Source organism: Centropristis striata, chromosome 6 (assembly GCF_030273125.1).
Source record: "Centropristis striata isolate RG_2023a ecotype Rhode Island chromosome 6, C.striata_1.0, whole genome shotgun sequence".
Lineage (NCBI taxonomy): Eukaryota > Metazoa > Chordata > Actinopteri > Perciformes > Serranidae > Centropristis > Centropristis striata.
This window is the reverse complement of record NC_081522.1, coordinates 28,530,391-28,551,392: the sequence shown is the minus strand read 5'-3', so window position 1 is coordinate 28,551,392 and position 21,002 is coordinate 28,530,391. Positions and strand designations below refer to the sequence as shown.

The following is a 21,002-nucleotide window of genomic DNA, read 5'->3' as shown; positions in this document are numbered from 1 at the left end:
AATTTTAAATCATCATGTTACCTGAGCAGGTAGGAGACCAAGTCTGACACTAATGTGACATCATCTGGATTCTTCCTCATGTTGGCTTTCCACAGTTTGGGCCAATCCTAAAGAGACAGACAAATCTATAAATGACTTGTAGGCAACTTTATCTATAATTTCATACAATGCTGATTAGTGGACTCATGATAATTCAACTGATCAGCATAAAATTGAGCAATGCCAAATTTGGCAGTTGTTTTCCTCAGTTATTAGACAAAGTCTAATAATTACAAGTTATTAGAAGCACATAAACATAGAGCTGTTTGCATTTTGTGTTTCATATAATCACACACTGCATATTTCAGGTTTGCTGATCAAACCAAGGCAGTTAAACTTAACTCATCACTAGGGGCTCTGGTAACATGTAATATCATCCCCATTTGGTTTTTTTATATTTATGGTGATTATTTTCAAACTTACATTGTCTTGCTCATATTCCAGTACATTGGTATAGAGAATACGCTGCTCCTGCTCCTCTGTAGTCATTGCCCCAGATGCTGCAAATCTCCTGTAATGATGATCACACAGAAAATATTTACATACATCCATACAGTATTCACCCTCATGATTGTATGCATATCAAGAGTCACTGATGTGGTGGATTGAGTTAGCAAAGAAGTGATTTGCTTATCATTTTCTTTGTAAATTGGTCTTTAAGTTATACACTTTATATTGTATAATCACTGCCTGGAGCACTGGACTAAAAACACAGATAACAGAAGAATGATGAATGTTGATTCCAAAATGAATGTTATGTACAAGACGTGTACTATAACATCTAGTTTCCTATCCGACTTCATGTAGGTGATGTTAAAATGTCCGTCATAAGAGCAAAATTGTAAACAATCTTCAAAACTTTGTGGCTCTAAATGATTTCCAAAACTGACTGAACCCTTTCGACTGAGATAATTGAGTGCTTTGAATAAAAAAACAAATAACAGATAACACCACAGGCTCTTCAGAGAGCACCAAGAGGGTGCAAGCACATTAGTGCTTAGTATTTTTTTAATGATCATTTATAGACTGAAAATCAATGTATAATATTCTATACTTGTATATACACCTATTATGTATGTCAGCTAAGCAAACACCAAAATATAAGCCAGCCCCCTTTGTATTTGAGTCAATTTGTAAAAACATCCATTTTAGGTGGTTAAAGAAAGAAGGCAGAGGCTTAAAATAGAATAAAGTTTAAACCTAATTCAGTGTGTTTGTGAGTTTGTTTTAGAGTCATGGTGTACCTGTTGGCCTCTTCCTGTAGCCTTAGTCTTCTCTCTTCCATCTTCCGCTGGAGCTAGTGTTACGAAAGACATTAAGGAAACATCCAAACTCCTCACGTGGATCAGCTGACAATGTCTTTATAAGCAGTCAATCTTATCATTATTACTTTTGATGGACAAACCAGCAAGCATAGCAAAATAATCCATTCTGTCAATATCAATATTCCACAGCCAAATACGATCACTTCTAATCATTACTGGAAGCTGATCACTAAGTCGCGCCTGTTTAATGTCCATTCCGCCACACAGTACACTGATCCGGCTTTCACATTGCCAGGGGGAAAAATGTTGTGATAAATAAAGCTAGCCTTTAACTGTCAAACAACAAAAAACGCACACTCAGTGAAAAACAGGGACACAAGGTGACATTAGAAGGATACAGCATCCTGCCTGGCTTTGGCTATGATGAGGTTCTCCATCATCTGCCGCTGGAGAGAAAGCGTCTGCACAAGACAGGAGGAGAGAAATTACCTTAAATACATGCATTCATGCAAATAAATATGACCAGGAAAAATATCCTGTTGTCGTATTAATATGTAAATTGTTTAACTTTTACCTCATGGTCAATTTCAAAATATTACCAGGGGAAAGAAAAGGAAGTGAAAGAAGTTAAAGGTGAAGCCATTAAGTTGTGGCCAATCCCAATTCCCATACACTGCAACAAGGATAGGGGCAAAACACAGATCAAAACCATTACAGCAAGACTGCATCAAGTATAAAGTTGAGATGTGTCTGCTACAGTAGTTTGCCTATCCATAAAAGTTACTGTGAATTCTGTCATACAGTTATTCTCGACCAAAACAAGCTATTTAGCACTGTGCACACCTTGGTGATTGTTTAGCCACAACACTATATATATATACTATAGAATACGACTTAAGAAAATAGACTTATATTTCTTAGCACCAAACTACAACGGATAGGTTTCACGCTAAAAATTTTGCTACGTTTTTTTAAATTTATTTAAGAAATGAAAATATGCAATAAATGTTGCGTGACGTTAATGAATCTCAGTGTGAACTAATTGAACTGACCGTTTAACCCTCTGGGGTCTGAGCCTATTTTGGCCGATTCTGAATACTTTTGATGTTGCCCTTCATGTACCACATAAAAAATGTTTACTATACCCATATTTGGTATCCATTTTTTCTTCACCTATATGATCTGACAATTATTTCCTACTTGATACACATATTGAGCCCAAAAATCATGAAATCCGAGTTGAAAAATTATACTATTTACTACAATAAAAACCACAAATATGCTCAATGAACTGTTTTGGAACTTGAAAATGTAAACATTGGATACAAATATGAACATATAAAAAGGTAAACATTTAAATATAATAAAACTACCGGTATATAGAAAAAAGGTCCCATAAAACGTGTATGTTTATAGGCTTTTTTGCCCTTGTTAGCTGCAACTCTTTAAAATAAACTATGTGCGACATTTTTCAGAGAGTTACACCAACGCTCAAATATTTCTGTACTATCAAATTAAAACTATCATATCTTTGGTTTTACATGACCTAGGAATGGCAAACAAAAATTGGGAGAAAGATTCAAGTCTGTACTTTGGAGTGACGTTGATAGCAGCGCTCCATGTGACCTAGTTTTTTGTTAAACGTCTGATCAGGACGGCACGATCATAGACCCCAGAGGGTTAAATTAAAAGTTATTCATCCAAAGGGTGAGTTCAGTGTGCCGTCCCTATGTGGAGTCGAGAAGCTAACTCAGCTGAAACAACTTTACCTTTATAAATGCCTTTAGTTTTCTCCAGTAAGCACGGAGCTCCACTTGACGCCGAAACATTTTCCGTATCTGAATGACAGGTTAACCGTAATTTAAAAACTTCCAGCAGAACACAGAATTGATATTGGGATACAAATAGGTTGGCTTAAAAACCGAATTAAACCGCTGACAAGGTTTAGCTAACGTTACAAATTAATGTCTCCCGCTTACCATGTTTTTTTCTGATAGTTTTCACCAAGAAGCTGAATACGAAGAGCAGAAGTTGTTCTGCCTTTTAGCTGAGACGTTATCTAGCCTTAAATAGCCCCATGCGGTACAGAGATCTCTACTCCCCTTCACTCAGGTATTCATTCATCAAGAAGATGAGTCAAGTTAGTACATACTAGTAGATACCGCACCGGATGTTCTGCAAGGATTCCAAAATAAAATCACACACAACGTGGGCGATAACGCCCCTATTAACCCTCTGAAAGCTTCGGCTATTATGTCCGTTAAAAAATCTATTAAAAAATCTTTACCATGCCATGTTGGTATCAGTTTTTCAACGCAACCTCACCTATATGTCCCGAAATTTTTTACCCAAGAGAAACAAGGGAAAACATAAAATCTGATATTGAAAATGATGTTTCACACACAGAAATGTACATGTTGCAAATATGAACACAGGTTGCAAATATAACATATAACAGGTACAATGAGGATAATATCTAGTTCTATATTTTTATACTAAATATATTCAACATTATCTCCGTTTTTACTTGGCCGAATATCATCAAAAAAAAATCTGTCATGGAGTTTCAAGCCAGAACTTTAGAGGGAAGCTGATGGCAAGGCTCGACGTTGCTTCATTTTTATGTCTTCACATCATGAAGAAGTCATGTGCAGCTAAAGTGGGATAAAAACTATGAAGAGAGCAATCATTCGGCAATGTTTTTTTAATCTTTGCTGAAACCGGAAGTTGTTTTACTGCATCATCTTTACCCCCGTCTAAAAACTCTTATATGTGCTCTGAGGAACGAGGATCGAGGAGGGATATCTGAGGCACCATGAGCAAGGATACATATGAGCAACCTATAATGAAGTCTTTTTACTGACCCACACGCCCCCTTGGATATGGGTTATTGATTGATGATACTGATACATCACAGCATCACTGCAGATTCCAGAGTGAAGACAGATAACAGATTGAACACGTTTTTATATTTTATTTATCTTCTGATTCACCATTTAGCTAAAAAATCTGTTTTATTGTGGGTCTGAACCACTAATAAGGACCACAAACAACTTTCACCATGTATAATAAATGAAAAGAAAAATTGTTCTTGAAAGCTTTTGATGATCTGTTTATAATATACTAATACTATTAAAGTCAAAGAAGGGTAGGAGAGTAGGACCATATTCTGGGATTTTAAATCTTAATGCATAACCAGGATATATACAGATACAGATAAATAAATGATATATACAATTGACAGTATTAATGCAGCATGCAGGATGTAATTCATGTGCAGGTGTTTCTTAAAACAGGTAACTGGCTCTGGAGGGAAAACACTTTATTATATTAGTACACACTCACATGTGCAGATACAAACAGCCGTTAAAGCCGACTGACAGTGGATTCAGCTGCGATCCACTGCTACTATCATTAGCTACAGTGTGGCATGTGAAGCAACATCCATTTCTAATCTCCCAGTGCTATAATGCAGTAGTTTGTGCAGTGGAGGTCATATCTGAGGCAAAATATAAATAACTTTTGTGTTCCCCCAGATAAACTACAACTTACCCCATAATACATCATGGTAATCATGGTATATCCTTCAGTTTTTCTACTGTTCAATGTAAGAATGTGAGGATAATGTGATGATGATCAATAAATGGGATATGTATTCCTACAAGACAACTTCTAGTGGCCATAAGATCAAGGCTTCTAAATAACAAATTACACACTCACACACAGATTCACATACCAAAGACGTCTTCTGGTAGGCCTGACCAGGTGTGAGCCTTGCCAGACGAGCTTCATAATTTGCTTTCAACTTCTGGTTCAAACGTGATGCTTCTTCAATTGGTGTCAGCTCCCTTCAGCACACACACAAATGCAAACAAACAATGTTACTTAAGGGGTGTGTCAAAGGCAAGTTAAACAATCTCTCAGCATGGCAGGTGTCATTATTTTGAGCAGTTTAGACACTTGCTTCACTGCTGAATTATTTCAAATCATCATGTCTTTCATTCTCATAAAAAGCCAATAGAACCACCAACAACATTCACATATGTCAAGTACAAGATTCTGCAAGCTAAATATAATATAATATTTATTTTTGTCACTTTACTATTCACTCAAGAGTAGGGGTGTATCGATATGTATCAATATATTGTTGCAAAGTGAATATATCAATACATACCATCATCTTTTACATACAAATTAATTTTGAAATTCCCGCTTTTTATCTATTCTTGTCATTAAAAAGAAGATTGTTTTTCCTTTAAAATGTATGTGAGTTTATATAAATGAAACTGATTGTGTTAAATGAGCATATGATATGGTCTAATTTCAATCTTATGCCCCTCAATTGAACTGCATCAAAATCGTATCGTGGCAGACTTTGTGATATCAGCAAACATCGTATTGTTGTCCAAAGAATCAATAATATAAAGCATAGTGTGATTTGCACTCCTAATAAAAGGAACTGTACCATTTTTAAAACCTTAGCAACTGTATTTAAGGAAAAAAAGATGTGTATTTCCAAACACAAGTTGAAAATTTAGATAACAAAATTTAAAGGTGCTTTCACAACCCGTTTGGTTAGTCCGAATCAGAGTGAAATTGATACATTTTGTTCTTTTTGTATTTAGTCAGGTTTGCTTTCAGAGTGTGCAAATGTAAATGGACCAAATTTTTTTTTAAAAAGGAGTGGAAGAGGGGCGTGTACGAAGGTGGAGGGCTGAAAATCTATTAACACTATTATTTCTTATTGGTTGAAAAGTTGGCAGTGAAAAATGTAAACAAAGCAACGTGGAACCAAGCGCAAAACAAGTACCTTTAATATACCGGCCGTAATCTGCTCTGGTGTTCCGACCAAACTACTTTGGAGAAAAACACTCAGAACAAGCTCCTGTTAAGGCTCCGGGTCATCAATAATGTGTTGATCCATTGTTGCGACACGATCAGACAGCTGTAAAATCACCTTGATGCTCCTACCATGATCTGCTTTAACCACTCAGGTACACATTAAGTTAGTTTTAGCAATATGTTGTTAATTCTGCATAGAAAATGAATTAGCTTTAGCTCAGTGGTAGCCTACAGAATTTCCTCTTTACAGTATTATCTCTGTACATGTCAATGCGCAGGTATCTCACAATCCACTGCATTTTGGTTCATTTCCTTCTTTAATTGGGTCGGGTTCTGGTCGGATTACGTGGAACTGAACCGCACTAGGGTTTGTTTGGAAACGGACCGAGACCCTCTCTACAAGTGGTCTCGGGCCGGTTGTTTTGGTCTCACCAGAGTAAGATTGGAGCATTCACAAACAACCAAACGAACCGTAACAAGGATTTAATGCACCAGAGTTCGATTAAAACGGGCTAAACTTTGGGTTGTGAAGGCGCCCTTAGAGTCATCAATAAATGGCTCTGCTGCTGTTTCGACCTGCTTGGTTAGTAACCATTTCTTGGAAATCTCTGTTATCCCTGTTGTGTTGTTCACTTCAGAGGATATCTGTTATTGAATGGAGCAATATTTGCCTTCCTTGATAAAAACCGGTGCCTACTTTTTGCTTGTGTCCTTTGACTTCACTGTCTGTAGTCTCTGGAAAACTTCAGGAGGCAGAAAAGGGGAGAGCTCCTTGCTACCATCTGACAGTACCCTGCGATGACCGCTCTTTGTTGGACTGGTTGCTTTCTGCTCTGTGTCGATAGGTGTATCAGATGGAGGGGCTGTGACAACAGAGGGGAAACACAGAGGCACAAATGATTGTTTGCTTAAAGGACAAAAAGCATGTGACTTTATATTGGCTTATTTTGATTTGTGACCCCTGGGGCAGGCTTCAGCAGGGACTTCTGATTGGAGTGGATACGTTACCAGTGTTTGCAGCATTTGCAGGTGGGGGGACAGCAGTCTGTTGGGGCTCTGATTGGCCAGGTGAACATGAAAGGGAACTGGAGACTGGGGCAGAGAGGACAGGGGGTTCAGCTCTCCGCCCTATAAAAGACTTGGCTCGCTCCAGACACTGTTCAGCCAGCCTCAACATCCGCTCCTCCTCCACCGCCACCACATCTCTCTCCTCTGAGGCTGGAGACAAAGAGAGAAGATAGAGAGAGTGAAGTCTCCTATATAAAGGTCATCACATGGCACATGGCATTTGAAATCTGATTCAACTTTGTGCTAAAGATCAACTACTGTATTGAAGTTGATTAGGTTAAATCTGGTTAGAATGATTAACCGTGTCGGCAGGCTTCTCCCCATGAGGCAGGTCTGAACTGCTTATTGACTGCCACATGTTTTTCTGTCTTTTTACCATTAAAAAAACTGAATTCCTGATATTCCTATGTAAATAAGGGAATGAACAGTTTTTTGTAAACCTGTCCAGACCTGCACATTTCTTCCCAGTTAATAGATCTAAACTGTGTTGAGTTTAAAAACAATAAGCTGGGACAGTTTTGAATTTGGGGCCCAGAATGAGTGCAGTATTTATTATTTTAATAAATAACAAATCAGTAGGAAAGCAATTTTAAAGTCAAGCCATATGTTGCTTTACGCATAAAACAATGATCCTCGTAATTCCACACAGTGAGGCTTAGGGCGCTTTCACTCCTGAGCTGTTTGGTCTGCTTGAAACAAACTCTGGTGCGTTTTGTTGGATAGTCCATTTGGTTTTTGCTGGTGCGAATACTTTGGTGTGGACCAAATAACCGAACTCTAGTCCGCTAAAAAAAAGGGGGGTATTGGTTTTCTTCCTAGTGCACCAAAGTTCAGTTCACTGCAGGTGAGAACCCAGTCGAAACCAAAGGAAAGAAGCGGACCAACACACAGTGCATTCTGGGTTAAATTTGGGCAGAAAATATGAGAATCAACACCAGGCAAGGTAGCAGCAGTCTTGAAAAATGTCTTGTGGACACATAGACATGGTCTAATCATGAAGTAAAGGACCTTCACGATCACAGAACACAGTTGCTTGTGGCTGCACACAAAGATAACAAAGTCGGGTAGTCTGTAGCGTAGTGGGTTACACAGGCGCCCCATGTGCAGAGGCTACAGTCCTCGCTGCGGCGGAGCCGGGTTCGAATCCGGCCTGAGCTCCCTTTGCCGCATGTCCTCCCCTCTGTCACCCCCTTTCTATCTGTCTCACTATCAATAAAGCCTTGAAAAATGGCCAAAAAAAATATCTTTAAAAAAAGATAAAGTCTTCAAATTATTTAGCTAAAGTTTTGGCTAATGGATTTAATCTCACAGCAAATCAATTCCCCATAAAAGTGGAAAAAAAACCCCGCCAACAATACATTAAAGTCTGTCCAATAGACACAGGACATTTGTTTACAATGCTTGGTGCGCTTGATAAAGCACAGTATGGAAGCAAGCCAAAACAAATAAAAAAATGCAACAATGTTGCAAAATTGCACCGGGCCCACTACACTTTATATGTGAAAGCGACCTTAAAGCCTAAGCCTTAAAGCGTATTAAATAACACTGGTATCAGATCTGTACTCCGTATCTGATGATACCAAAAGCCAAATTATCGGTATAAGGACTGAAACACTTGGATCGGTGCATCCCTAGTTCAAGGCAAACATAATATTATAATGGTGTAGTTCCTATTGATTGCCACTAGAGAGTGGTAGACGACTGAATCCTTGATGCAGGTTTAATGGTACCATTATGGTTTAGTCTATTGCAACATCTTTCTCTTTCAGTCTGATGTGAATACGTGCTAATGCAAGTAATATCCCCTATAGAATAAAGGAGAATAGGCTGCAAAGTTCAGGACCCTCAGCAGACCATTGCTGACAACATAAGATACCTGCAGCGTCTGCTTAGGCCTCGTTATATTTTAGTATGTATACAGTCTCTACTTTCTATAGATCCCATACTTTATTGCCGAATTATAGGAATTCCCTTTAGTGAGCAAAGATAAGACTAAATACAAAACCTAATTTGTTCATATGACCACAATGAAGCTATGAAACAGTAAGTCCTGGCTACTTATACAATGAAAGCTGTAACTTACAGCAGAGAGCTATAAGTAAAATCCCATTTTACACTATCTACTGATTTTATACTTCTTACAGTCTATTCTCATAACAAGGGAAGGTTTAACTGTCACACATGAAAGCACTCAGAAGTGAAAGCATTTCAATTATTCTGAAATGTTGCATTTATTTGAGTCCAATTGGACAATAAAGGGCAAAACAAACACAAGGATAGATATTTATCCTAAAGCCTCTTAATATATACATATTTTTATCATTATATATTATCATATATATGTCACTCTTACTTTGTGACCCAGCGTCCTCCAAAAGTGCATGAGATATGTAGTTGATGGTCCGGAGGTATTCACAGTACGCTTCCTGCAGAAAGACATGTAGAAAGCATGTAGTATCTTATGATGACTGTAGTATACAGTAAACAGAATAATAATAATAACAATAATTTGTGAAGCTTAAAATGTATATTGTATAAGTGTATAATATATTTAAAAAATAAATCTACAATAATAAAAATATTCAGCACCAACAAAGATTTTCAAACAAGCATTAATAAATTCAGGTGTAGTTTTTGTAAGGACATCTGTTTTTCAATGCCGTGTTTATAAAAAAAATATTTTTACAGAGGCACAATGGACTCACTATAATCTGGTTGCCAACCCAAAAATATAAACAGTCTCCACAGTGTTCTTGCACTCAATTCTAGACCTCTAAATTGATAATTAGCCTATGTGTTGTGCTATGTGTTGCTTGTTGAATTGTCTCAATGTTGGATTTTCTAAACACACTGACGATTATGTCTGGCCATTACAACATTTATTTCCTGCAGTTTACAAGCTAGACATGACTTTTTTTTCCTTCTTTTTTTTTTTGTTAGTGTACAAAATCTAAGTCACTGATGAAGCTTGATGATAGACAGGTGACCTGTCCAAGGTGTACACTGCCTCTTGCCCTATCCAATAATTGGAAAGGGTCCAACCCCCCAAGACCAAGATCAGTGTGCGTATGATGGGTGAATAGTCATTGTTTCACTGTACTGGTGGTCACCTTTTTATGAAATTCTATTTGGTGATTAAGGTGTCACTATATAATATCTCATCTAGTACAGTAATAAAACTAATGTGTTTAATCAAGACTCTTCAAATGAAACTATTTAGTATTACTACTATTTCACTATTACTAATAATCAATAAGTAGTTATTTAACTTTTTTTGTTTTTTATTCAATATATGCCATTTTATGTTTACTAGTCACAGTTTACAGTTTACATACACTCTATAAACCATACTGCAACCTGAATTTACACACATTCCACTGATCACTCTTTTGTTAGTTCACTGAATTTATGTTATATAATGTTTTGTATGTATATTAATGTTTTGGCCAGTGGTGAAAGAAGTTTTCAGATCCCTTACTTCAGTAAAAGTACTAATACCACACTGTGAAATTACTCCACTACAAGTAAAAGTCCTGCATTCAAAACTTACTTAAGTAAAAAGTACAAAAATATCAGCATCAAAATGTTCTTAAAGTATCAAAGTAAAAGTACTGATCATGCAGAATGGACCCACTCAGATTGTTTTAAATATTCTGAATTAATTATTATTAATGTATTATAATTGTTGATGCATTTATGTAAGCAGTGTTTGAATTTTCTCAAGGTAGGGGTCACTTCAACTACTTAATATACTATCATGAGGTTTAATCAAAAAACGTCTGATCACTTTATATGAGAATCATGTTTTTTGTTGTTGATCTTGACCTGAAAAGTAACTACTAAAGCTGTCAGCTAAATCAAGTGGAGTAAAAGGTACAATATTTGCCACAAAATGTAGTGGAGTGGAAGTGTGAAGTTACATTAAATAGAAATACTCAAGAAAAGTACAAGTACTTCAAAATTATACTTAAGTACAGTACTTGTGTAAACATACTTAGTCTCTTTCCACCACTGGTTTTGGCCCCATGGGGTAAGACATTGTAACAAGTCAGACTTAAACATATAATTAGCCAGTGTTGCTTAGTTTCACTATGTTGGAAATACAACTAAACAACAACAACAAAATCTTGTAGAGATATATATTACTATTACATTACTAAAAACAACTATTTCATTATTTTCCCCCAAAAAAATCCAATAGCCTATCTAGTGTCAAAACTTAATAATTAACATACATAATATGTTTTATATTGTGAGAAAAACAATGCATGTAATGGAATTTATATAATTACTGATAAACGTATAGTGTAGACTAATGTTAATGGCGAGATCTAGCGATATTGAGCCTGGAGTGTTAGGAAAAGGTATCTGCCTGTATTCTTTCTAGATTAACAAGTCTCATTTAATAGCGACATTATTATAGTAGCTTGAAATAAAATAAAAAGTGGTTTTCAATACGTTTTATAGTGACGTTATAGTGCCAAAGCGCTCTTGCGTGTGTAATAACCATGGTAATAACAAGCTCTAACTTGTTCTAAAACTAAATGTATATTAACAACAAGACTAGAGGGTAACGTTGGTCAATTTAATAGGGTAAGGATTAAGGTTAGAAATAAATATTTCATGGCAACTGACATTTGTGGAATAAACAGCGTTCAGTTGTTGAATGACTCCCAGCAGGTGTTTACATTCATAAGAAAAACACAAGATAATGTTAAGTGACAGGTTAGCTAGCTAACCCACTAACGGTTCCCGCCCCCTCCTTCTGTTTACATCCCCGCAGACTGTATTATGTGGAGTTAAACCTTCGTGTCATCGTCGCAAACAAACTCTGAAGCACTCTACCTTGTGTTTGTTCTCTCCGTCCAACTGTATGGCTACTTTTGCCATTTTCATAGCATTCTGAAGAGGCTTCGCCCCACTGTCAGATGCAGCCATGGTCCTCTTCTTCTTTTCCCCTTCTCTTCCTTCTTCTTCTTTGAGTCCTGTCATGGCAGATGGTAAACAAAGATGCATACTGCCTCCTACTGTACGGGACGGGCAGAGTACAGTCAGTCAATGGCAGGGATGGGCAACTTAAATGCTGGAGGGGGCCACCATTTTTCATCGACACCACCAGAGGGCCACATATAGGACCGTGCACTTAACCAGATATGGTGAAACTGCAATTTTAGATATGTTTACAGTGCAGTAACGTAACATATTTCATGCTCAAATGCATGTTTAACAGTAGGAATACAAAAGGTTTGAGGGAGTAAAAAATAACCACTTACTGTTCTTTCTTTTTTTTTCAGTGCAAGAACAGCAGACCAACATTAATTGCAAGAAGTAAGTACATTTTTACACTGCACTTTTAAGATTTAATGCTCAAATGCATGTAGTTGTACTGAGGGCCACTTCAAGTGAGGGTGCAGGCCTTATGTGGTCCCCGGGCCTCCAGTTGCCCATCCCTGGTCTATGGTCAGAGCACTAATTCACCTGAATACTGATATTAATTAGCAAATTATGAACAACAGTGGTGGAAAAAATATTCAGATCCTTTGCTTTAGTAATAATACCACACTGTGAAATTACTCCACTACAAGTAAAAGTCCTGCATTCAAAAGTTATTTTAGTAAAAGTACAAAAGTATCAGCATCAAAATGTACTTAAAGTATCAAAAGTAAAAGTACTCGTTATGCAGAATGGACCAACTTACAGCATTATATTCTAAATTTTCCAAATATATTATTGGATTATAATTGATGCATTTCAATTTTCTCAACGTAGGGCTCATTTTAACTACTTAATATACTGTTATGAGGTTTAATTTTAAGAAAACGTCTAATCACTTAATATTTATGATGTTTTTATGTTAAATCTCGACCTGAAAAGTAACTAAAGCTGGCAGCTGAATGTAGTGGAGTAAAAAGTACAATATTTGCCTCAAAATGTAGTGGAGTAGAAGTATAAAGTTACATAAAATGGAAATACTCTAGTAAAGTACAAGTACCTCAAAATTGTACTTAAGTACAGTACTTGAGTAAATGTACTTAGTGACATTCCACTGTTGTAAAACAAATTAAAAACTGAACACAGATATCACTTTATCTTGGTTTTACTCTATGTGACAGCTGCACACATTAGCCATTAAAACAGTTCTAGGGTTCAAAGGATTGTTAGAAATATCCATCAAGGTAGACATACAGTGACACAGGTTTTTCCAGTTATTTTTTATAATATTGATTTTTTTTTTTTTTTTTTTATGTTTTCTGCTTCTTCTTTGTTTTATCACAGTTTTCGTCCATGGCCACATCACACTGGATAATGTTTCAAAGTAGGCTACCCAACATACTGTATGTGAACATATATCAGGAAGTGAGGAGTTTGATAACATAAAATATATTATATTATAGATAAGAATAGGATTGGGGATTCTTTTTGTATCTGATGCATGCCAATAGCCTTCAGTGTTGTTAATGTATAGAGTAAACTGGTCAAGAAACAAGCTGTTCTACTGCTTATGGCTGCCAAATTATGGGTAAACATTTGGGTAATTAATCACTATTGATGAGATAATGGGCTGTACAGTGGTGTAGTGGTTAGAGGGTCGCCGGTTCGACTCCGGCCTGCGGCTCTTCTGTGTGCATGTTCTCCCCGTGTCATTGTGGGTTCTTATCAGGTACTCCGGCTTCCTCCCACAGTCCAAAAAACATGCAGCTAACTCTAACTTGCCCGTAGGTGCAAATGAGAGTGTGATTGTCTGTCTCTATGTGTCTGCCCTGAGACAGTCTGGTGACCTGTCTGCTGCTAAAAGGTGTCACTTATGTGTGTGTCCAAGCTGATTAAAGTTGTTTGCATGTGACACATCCTGTGATATGGTCATGGGCAGCAAAAGGCCAAAAAAAGGTCTGCAGAAGCTTCAGATACAGGATTGCAGTACTACAGACTAGCGCTGTAACTTGTTGTATTAATTCATAAATGTATTTATAACCTGTTTAATATGCACATACTTTACTCTGTATGTAAATGCAAATGTATGTTATATGACTTAACATTTATTTGTAGTCTATATACGACTACATATGACATGACATGGTTGTAGTAAGTGTTTTTTCGGTGGACCCCAGGAAAAGTAATAAATGGGGATACAAATAAACCTGCAGTGGCAAAAGGCTGGTGGAGAGAAAAAAGGAACATTTTACTGCAATAATTTAAATTTTGAGGTATTCAATCACATACTAATGAAACTGCAATCTTAGCTTTTATATGATGGGAAAAATACTTAAATACACATTGTAAATCACTCAGAGAACACAAATCTCAGTCAAAGCCCAACAAAAGTTGTTATCTTATCAATAGACTGTATTGGGATCTCAGTCTGCATGAAAACACACAGTGATACAATAATATGCTGATTACCTGAGGACCATGACTGTAAGGTAATGCCTAAATCATGTCCAAAATTATTAGGACTGTGTGTGGATGAATTGTGCAAACTTTCATGTCGGCCTCATTTGTGACCATGCAAGTTATAGCTATCATGCTGTTATTATTTGCAATTAAACTGTGAAATAAAGAGTTACAGCAGTTGTTAAATAGGCCACCAGGAAAGGCAAACATTGGTTTGGCCCATAGTGAGAAATGCTATAGGTATTACTATAAGCATGTATATATTTCACCTTTTTCTCATTGATAACTTCCTGTAGAAACCTCATATTTCATATCAATTTGCTGACTCTTTCTGCATTGTATATTATGTTCACGTTACACGTTACGTTTTATAATTTATCTTTTTCTTAATTGTTAATATTTTTTATATTTCTACTTGTTTATACTGTAAATTGTTAATACTTTATATATTTTTTATTTGCTAATACCTCTTATATTTCTTTTTTATACTGCTGTTTACTATTTATTGTTTTTTGCTATCCACTTTGCCGCTGTAATCCTTGAAATTTCCCCATTGTGGGACTAATAAAGGAAATCCTAATCTTAATCTTGATTTTAACCTTAATCTTAATATTTGACCAATTATGCACATACCCTTATTGACTGACTGGGAGTTGTGTGACCCTTATATAAATAATGATGGTTTGCATTAACTTTTAGACTAAAGGAAGGTAATTGCAGGATGGAATCAAAAACAAAAGCTAAACACTTCCTAGACCAAAAGTCATTCTAGAAAACATTTCAATATGTCACAAATGTTTGAGAGATCACAGCTGTAATAAGTCATATACAACACCATATTCATCCAAATTGATTTTTTATTGTTTAGCTTAATGAATGCATATATCAATAGATTTTGCTGAATGAAAATGTAATGATTGAGAATAAAGAAAAATAAGGGTAAATCAGTAAAACAGTTGTACAACTGCATGAAGGTGCACAGTGTAAAGCCTTTTGGAAAAATATGTTTTGATAATCATAAAGAAATCTGGCAGAGCATCATCATGATTGGCATTTGGAGATGTTTGATCATGAGGACTATCTTTACTCCTCGATGACTTCCTGTTGCTTGAAAGCCCTTTGTGCCCAGTTCTGTTGCTGGCTCACGCAGACCTCATTCCCACTGGCAGTACTGACCCTGCAAAAAAAATAAATGAATAAATAAACAAGTTAGTGTGAGTTAGGACTGGAAAATACATTTTTTCAGCATTTTCTCATTCATGTTTCCTTCAAATATGTTAATTATTTAAGATAAGATAAGATAAGATAAGATAAGATAAGATAAGATAAGATAAGATAAGATAAGATAAGATAAGATAAGATGAGATATAAGCTAAGATATGACTTTATTTATACCCCAGTGGGGAAATTTAGTCATCACACTATACACATTATATACATACATTTCTGCTATTTGGCATTTATTATTAATATATCTTTTTTGTGTCTGTTTGTTTTCCTGAAAGTACTTTGCATTTTAAAGATATTGTACTTTGGAGAAAATATATTTTAGCATGTTAAATAGGTTAAATAGGTTGTTGCATGTCGTAGTATCAATGAATAAATATATTTAAATATATATATAAGTGGTATATGACATATATAGTATAGAAAAAAATACAGAAGGCCTAATATAGGCCTAATGTGGTCGGATGTAAACAGAGATTTACATATATTTTTTATTCTTTCTGTTTTGTGCTCAGAAAAAAAAACATAGTTTCTCTGGAGAGAAATCACTCTAGTGACATAAACAAGTTCAGCAAAGACATACACAAATCCCATCTCGTGACAGCTGCTGTGAGTCTTGACGACGGAGATAATATTCTCCTTCCGTATCCTGCCTGTAAAGAATTGGAAGCAGCATGATCCAGGTGCTATTTCATTCACTGCAAGAGCTGGAAAGACAAAACAAGACATGATTTGTTTAGCATTATACACTTTAAGTCATTAAGTGACCTCGATTCACAACAAGTCAGCTTCTGTGCTGCTGCATGCTCGCAACATCATGTCATTCTCAGGAGAGCTATTCAGTAAACAAACAAGTCTCACACTGGACTGAATGTCAGTGGTGGGAAACTAACTAAATACTGTACATTTACTCAAATACTCTACTTAAGTAGAACTTTGAGGTACTTGTACTTTACTTGAGTATTTTCCATTTTATGTAACTTTTTTACTTCTACTCCACTACATTTTTTGGCAAATATTTTACTTTTTACTCCAGTACATCTAGCTGACAGCTTTAGTTACTTTAAAGGTCGAGATTTAACATAAAATATATGATCAATTTAAAGTGATTAGACTTTTTTTTTTTTTTAATAAAACTTATAAAAGTAATTTAAATGATCCCTGTTTTTATAAAAATAAAAACACTGCTTAGATGAAAGCAATAATACAAATTATATATTTGGAATATATGAATCAATCTGAGCGGGGCCATTCTGCATAACAAGTACTTTTACTTTTTTTACTTTTGATACTTTAAAAGTATGCAACTGCTTATCTTGAAATGTGCTGAAATCTTTGTGCTGAACTGAATTGAAAGTTATCTTTTTATTTAATTTCCACCTTCACAAAAGTTACATATTTTATCAGGCTTCAAAAGTTTTTAACAGTATTGATCTTTATCATCACGTTAACATTTGGGCATGTGAGTTGTTGACAGTCATAGACTGTGTTGAAGTTGAGTGTATTGAATATCATACATCAAAAAAAAAATTTCCAATACACGGTCGCCCTTAAAGTTGGAATAATTTTGTTTTCAGAAACAATCCTCTGTTAATTGTGTCTTCAATTTCATTGTGATATGTTTGGAAGAGATTGATTAATAAAGTTTTGAGAAGATATACACTTTATCTGAAAAGAATAAACCACATTATCACAATCATTTTATGGAAAGAGCTAATATATATGTTTGTTTTTTCAGGATCAGCAATATATATATATATATATATATATATATATATATATATATATATATATATATATATATATATATATATATATATATATCATTATTATTATTATTATTATTATTATTATTATTATTTATTTATTTATTTATTTTATTCCAACTTTATGAGCAACTGTGTATATCCCCTACAGGAATCTCAGTACAGTAAACTGTAGGTAGCCCCTCCAAGACAGTGATGGCAAAATAAATATTTTACTTGAAAATATGAGTTTTGTCAGTTTAGGGTTATTAACTTAATCATTAAGCTCTATAGTTGTACCTACTAGTTCAATATTAGTGCAACATTTTTAATTAACCCTCCTGTTATGTTTGTTTTTTCAGGATCAGTAATAACCATGTTTAATTGGTTGAAAGTGTCAGAATATTTTTTTTTAAATCTCAATAAACATTGCTTATATTTCATTTATAACTCCATTAGTAACCATCTCAATCAATATTTAGTGCAGTGGTGTTCTTTCCCTCTCATAGATCATGGTTCAATGAGAATAATTCACTCGTTTTTCATAAAAAATGCAAGTTGACACTTTTTTTTATTTACATTGGAAATACCTACATATAAAATACAATGGTTTGAAATGACATTGATTTTTAAAATGTCTTATTTTATGTTATATTTATTTTTTTAAATACTTTAAACTATTTTTTAAATATTTTTTAACTTTAAAATGGGTCAATTTGACCTGCAACATAAGAGGAGGGTTGAATCTCACTGAGATAAAGATCTTATTTGCAGGAGAGACCCGAGTAGAGCAGAGAGAAGAACTGAAACAAATGTGAGTATGTGATTAAATGCATGTGATTCATAATGGTTTTCTGACTTTGAATATGTGTAGCACATATTTCAGCCTTTTATTATATTGTATATTGGGTTGTATGTAACACATTGTGTTTGGTATCTTGAAGGAATTTGGGGGGGGTTGTAAATATTTGAGCAATTATTCTACAAATAAACACTTTTGTAGGATATTTTGCACACTCAGGATACATTAGTCATTATTATTTCTTCTAAAATGGAAATTGTGATTGTATTTAGTTTTCTCAAAATGTAATTAATTTGTTCACTGTATATATAGAAAATCTGATTTCTGTTAAAACACTGGAAAATCAGATAATCAGGTAGATTGAGACTCAGATATGCATGAGGTAATGATCATATAAAATTAAATAATGGAATTTTAAAAAATCACCAGGACCCCAATAGCATTTCTCTCCAATCTGGTCTGTAAATGAGACTTACGGATGGCGGTGCAGTAGTAAACAGTGAGCAGCAGCAGGAGTCCCACAGTGATGCTCAGAGTCTTCATGATGTCCTCAGTGTGTGACGGTGCTCTTCTGTACTTGCTGTCTGAAGGGATCTGCTCTGATCAATATGTGTCTTATTGCTGTTTATATGTTCTCAAGTCCACGTGCAGCAATTCTAGGAAAACTACCAGAGTGGGTGTTGTTACAGTTTTGAGTGACAGGAAGTTTTAGGGGTCACCCCAGTTCTCTGACAGCAAGATTAAAAATCCCACAACAAAACCACACCCACAACCCACAACACTTGCTCTGCTTTTTATTCTGCTCATAAAAACATGTATTTTAACCCTACTGTTATGTTGTGGAGTCAAATTGACCCATTTCAAAGTTTAAAAATCTAGAGAAAAAAAAACCCAGTTAAAAGTATTTTTTCATTAAGAAAATAAAATAAAATGTAAAATAAGATTTTTAAAAATCTATGTCATGTAAAAAAAAATATATGTAGGTATTTCCAATGTACATGAAAAAAAGTTTTACCATGCATTTTTTACACCATAACACAACACCATAGAACACCATAGCTCTAAATATTGATTGAAATGGTTAGTAATGGAGTTATTAATCAAATATAAACAATGTTTATTGTGATTTTTTTTTTTTACTTTCTGACACTTTTGGATAATTAAACATGCCCTGGGTCAAATTGACCCATGAACATAATTGCTTTTCCTGAGAAACGAACATAACAGTAGGGTTAAACAGACACAGAAAGGATGCACATTTATTAGATTGAGCTGAGAGCTCAACTTGACTGAATTCCATTGAAGAAAAAAAAAGATTTAAGAGGCTATAGACTTCAGTATGAGTCAGTATGAGTCTGAAAGGCCCTTTCTCACAGGGGGCTGCTAAACAAGTGGTTTTAAAGTTAGAATTAGTTTAGGGGTAAAGGTTTATATATGTTAATGTGGGTTCTCACAAGTATAGAAAGACAGTTTTCTATGTGTGTCTATAAACCGCTAAATGTTGCATGCATGGCTAAATTACATTAGCATTACTCTTTGTTCCCGAACTAAGTAATTGCAATGGAATCATGAAATCTAATGAGAATTCAGAAGTTCATAAAATAAAACTTCGTAGGAAAATTTCACCACCTTTTCAGTACCAGGTCAGGGCAGGTATTGTTGCCTACAGCAAACAAAAGAAGCATGCACATGAAGTTGCACACTGCACCACAGACCAGCAGATGCTATCAGGACACATAGAGATTCTGCTGATGTTTGCATTTTCCATTTAAGTGTGGTCACACACAGGCAGATAGAATATAGAATAGATGGTGTGAGATCAACAGCATTTCACAAACGAACCGTGGTGTTTTGTAAAAAGTTTGCATATCATATTAGAACCTTACAGATCTTATCAGAAAAAAGCAACAGCTTGTGGTGTCATTGTTGTGCACGCTAGCACTGAAAAAATGTCTGCAGATCTCTACAATGATAGGAAAAAGAAATACTCATTGCAGCACATATTTAGATTATAATAAATTAGATTCAACTTTATTGTCATTGCACATACAGGTACTTGGACAACTAAATGCAGTTTAGCATGTAACCAGAGTACAAAGTACACACAGTGCATTTGTACAGCAATAGGCTGTGCATAGGTTTTAGCAGCAGATGCAATAGGTAGTGCATATAGATCAGTATAAATTAAGTGCAGTTGACAGTTTATGAATACGCTTAAAGGGATAAATACAGTGCTAAACAGATGAGTGTAGATGTTCAGTGGCTGGAAGGTGTGTTTGTGGAAGTCCAGGTGGAGGAGAAAGTACATATAGATTTGCAGAAAATGACATGGACTGTGCACATTGTTCATTTGAAATTTCAGCTATGCCGATGATACTCAACTCTACTTCTCTGCCAACGGCATCACTGCTGCCACCCACTCCACCCTCACCACTTGCCTGCATTAATAAGTATATTTCAGATAGATTTTGACTGAAACAACACCTTGTAATGTGTAAATGACAACACAGAGTTTTGTAACGTGTTGGGGGAGAGTGTTTCCCAGAATGCCTTGCAGCACTGTGTTTTATATACATATAGGTGTTTGGAAGCATTTCAAGTGTTAATCACATTTTAGGTTTT

At 35.3% G+C, this 21,002-nt stretch overlaps 2 protein-coding genes across 2 annotated transcripts in view; both read right to left on the bottom strand.

Annotated features, from left to right (window-relative positions):
• vps9d1 (VPS9 domain containing 1) overlaps window positions 1-12,206 on the bottom strand; it is a 46,281-nt gene extending 34,075 nt beyond the window's left edge. Inside the window, exons 1-9 of the mRNA XM_059334932.1 lie at window positions 12,060-12,206; window positions 9,568-9,640; window positions 7,155-7,364; window positions 6,844-7,009; window positions 5,041-5,152; window positions 1,703-1,765; window positions 1,284-1,336; window positions 463-550; window positions 22-107 (exon numbers count right to left, since the gene is read on the bottom strand). Of these exons, the coding sequence (XP_059190915.1) occupies window positions 22-107; window positions 463-550; window positions 1,284-1,336; window positions 1,703-1,765; window positions 5,041-5,152; window positions 6,844-7,009; window positions 7,155-7,364; window positions 9,568-9,640; window positions 12,060-12,206 (998 nt within the window). The remainder of the gene's footprint in view (window positions 1-21; window positions 108-462; window positions 551-1,283; window positions 1,337-1,702; window positions 1,766-5,040; window positions 5,153-6,843; window positions 7,010-7,154; window positions 7,365-9,567; window positions 9,641-12,059) is intronic.
• Window positions 12,207-15,142: 2,936 nt separating this feature from the next.
• On the bottom strand, window positions 15,143-19,006 carry LOC131973939 (C-C motif chemokine 3-like). Its single transcript, XM_059336078.1, has 3 exons — window positions 18,857-19,006; window positions 16,417-16,540; window positions 15,143-15,783 (listed from the first exon to the last, which is right to left on the bottom strand). The coding sequence occupies exons 1-3, from the start codon at window positions 18,921-18,923 to the stop codon at window positions 15,690-15,692; spliced, it is 285 nt and encodes a 94-aa protein (XP_059192061.1). The 5' UTR covers window positions 18,924-19,006; the 3' UTR covers window positions 15,143-15,689.
• Window positions 19,007-21,002: the final 1,996 nt, after the last annotated feature.

What these genes read in the sequence shown, in the direction of transcription:
- LOC131973939 (XM_059336078.1), bottom strand. Translation starts at nt 18,923, where the DNA reads ATGAAGACTCTGAGCATCACTGTGGGACTCCTGCTGCTGCTCACTGTT. An exon ending in TTACTACTGCACCGCCATCC is followed by an intron (nt 16,541 to 18,856) that starts GTAAGTCTCATT and finishes TTGTCTTTCCAG; the next exon opens with CTCTTGCAGTGAATGAAATA. An exon ending in TGTCACGAGATGGGATTTGT is followed by an intron (nt 15,784 to 16,416) that starts GTATGTCTTTGC and finishes TTTTTTTTGCAG; the next exon opens with GGTCAGTACTGCCAGTGGGA.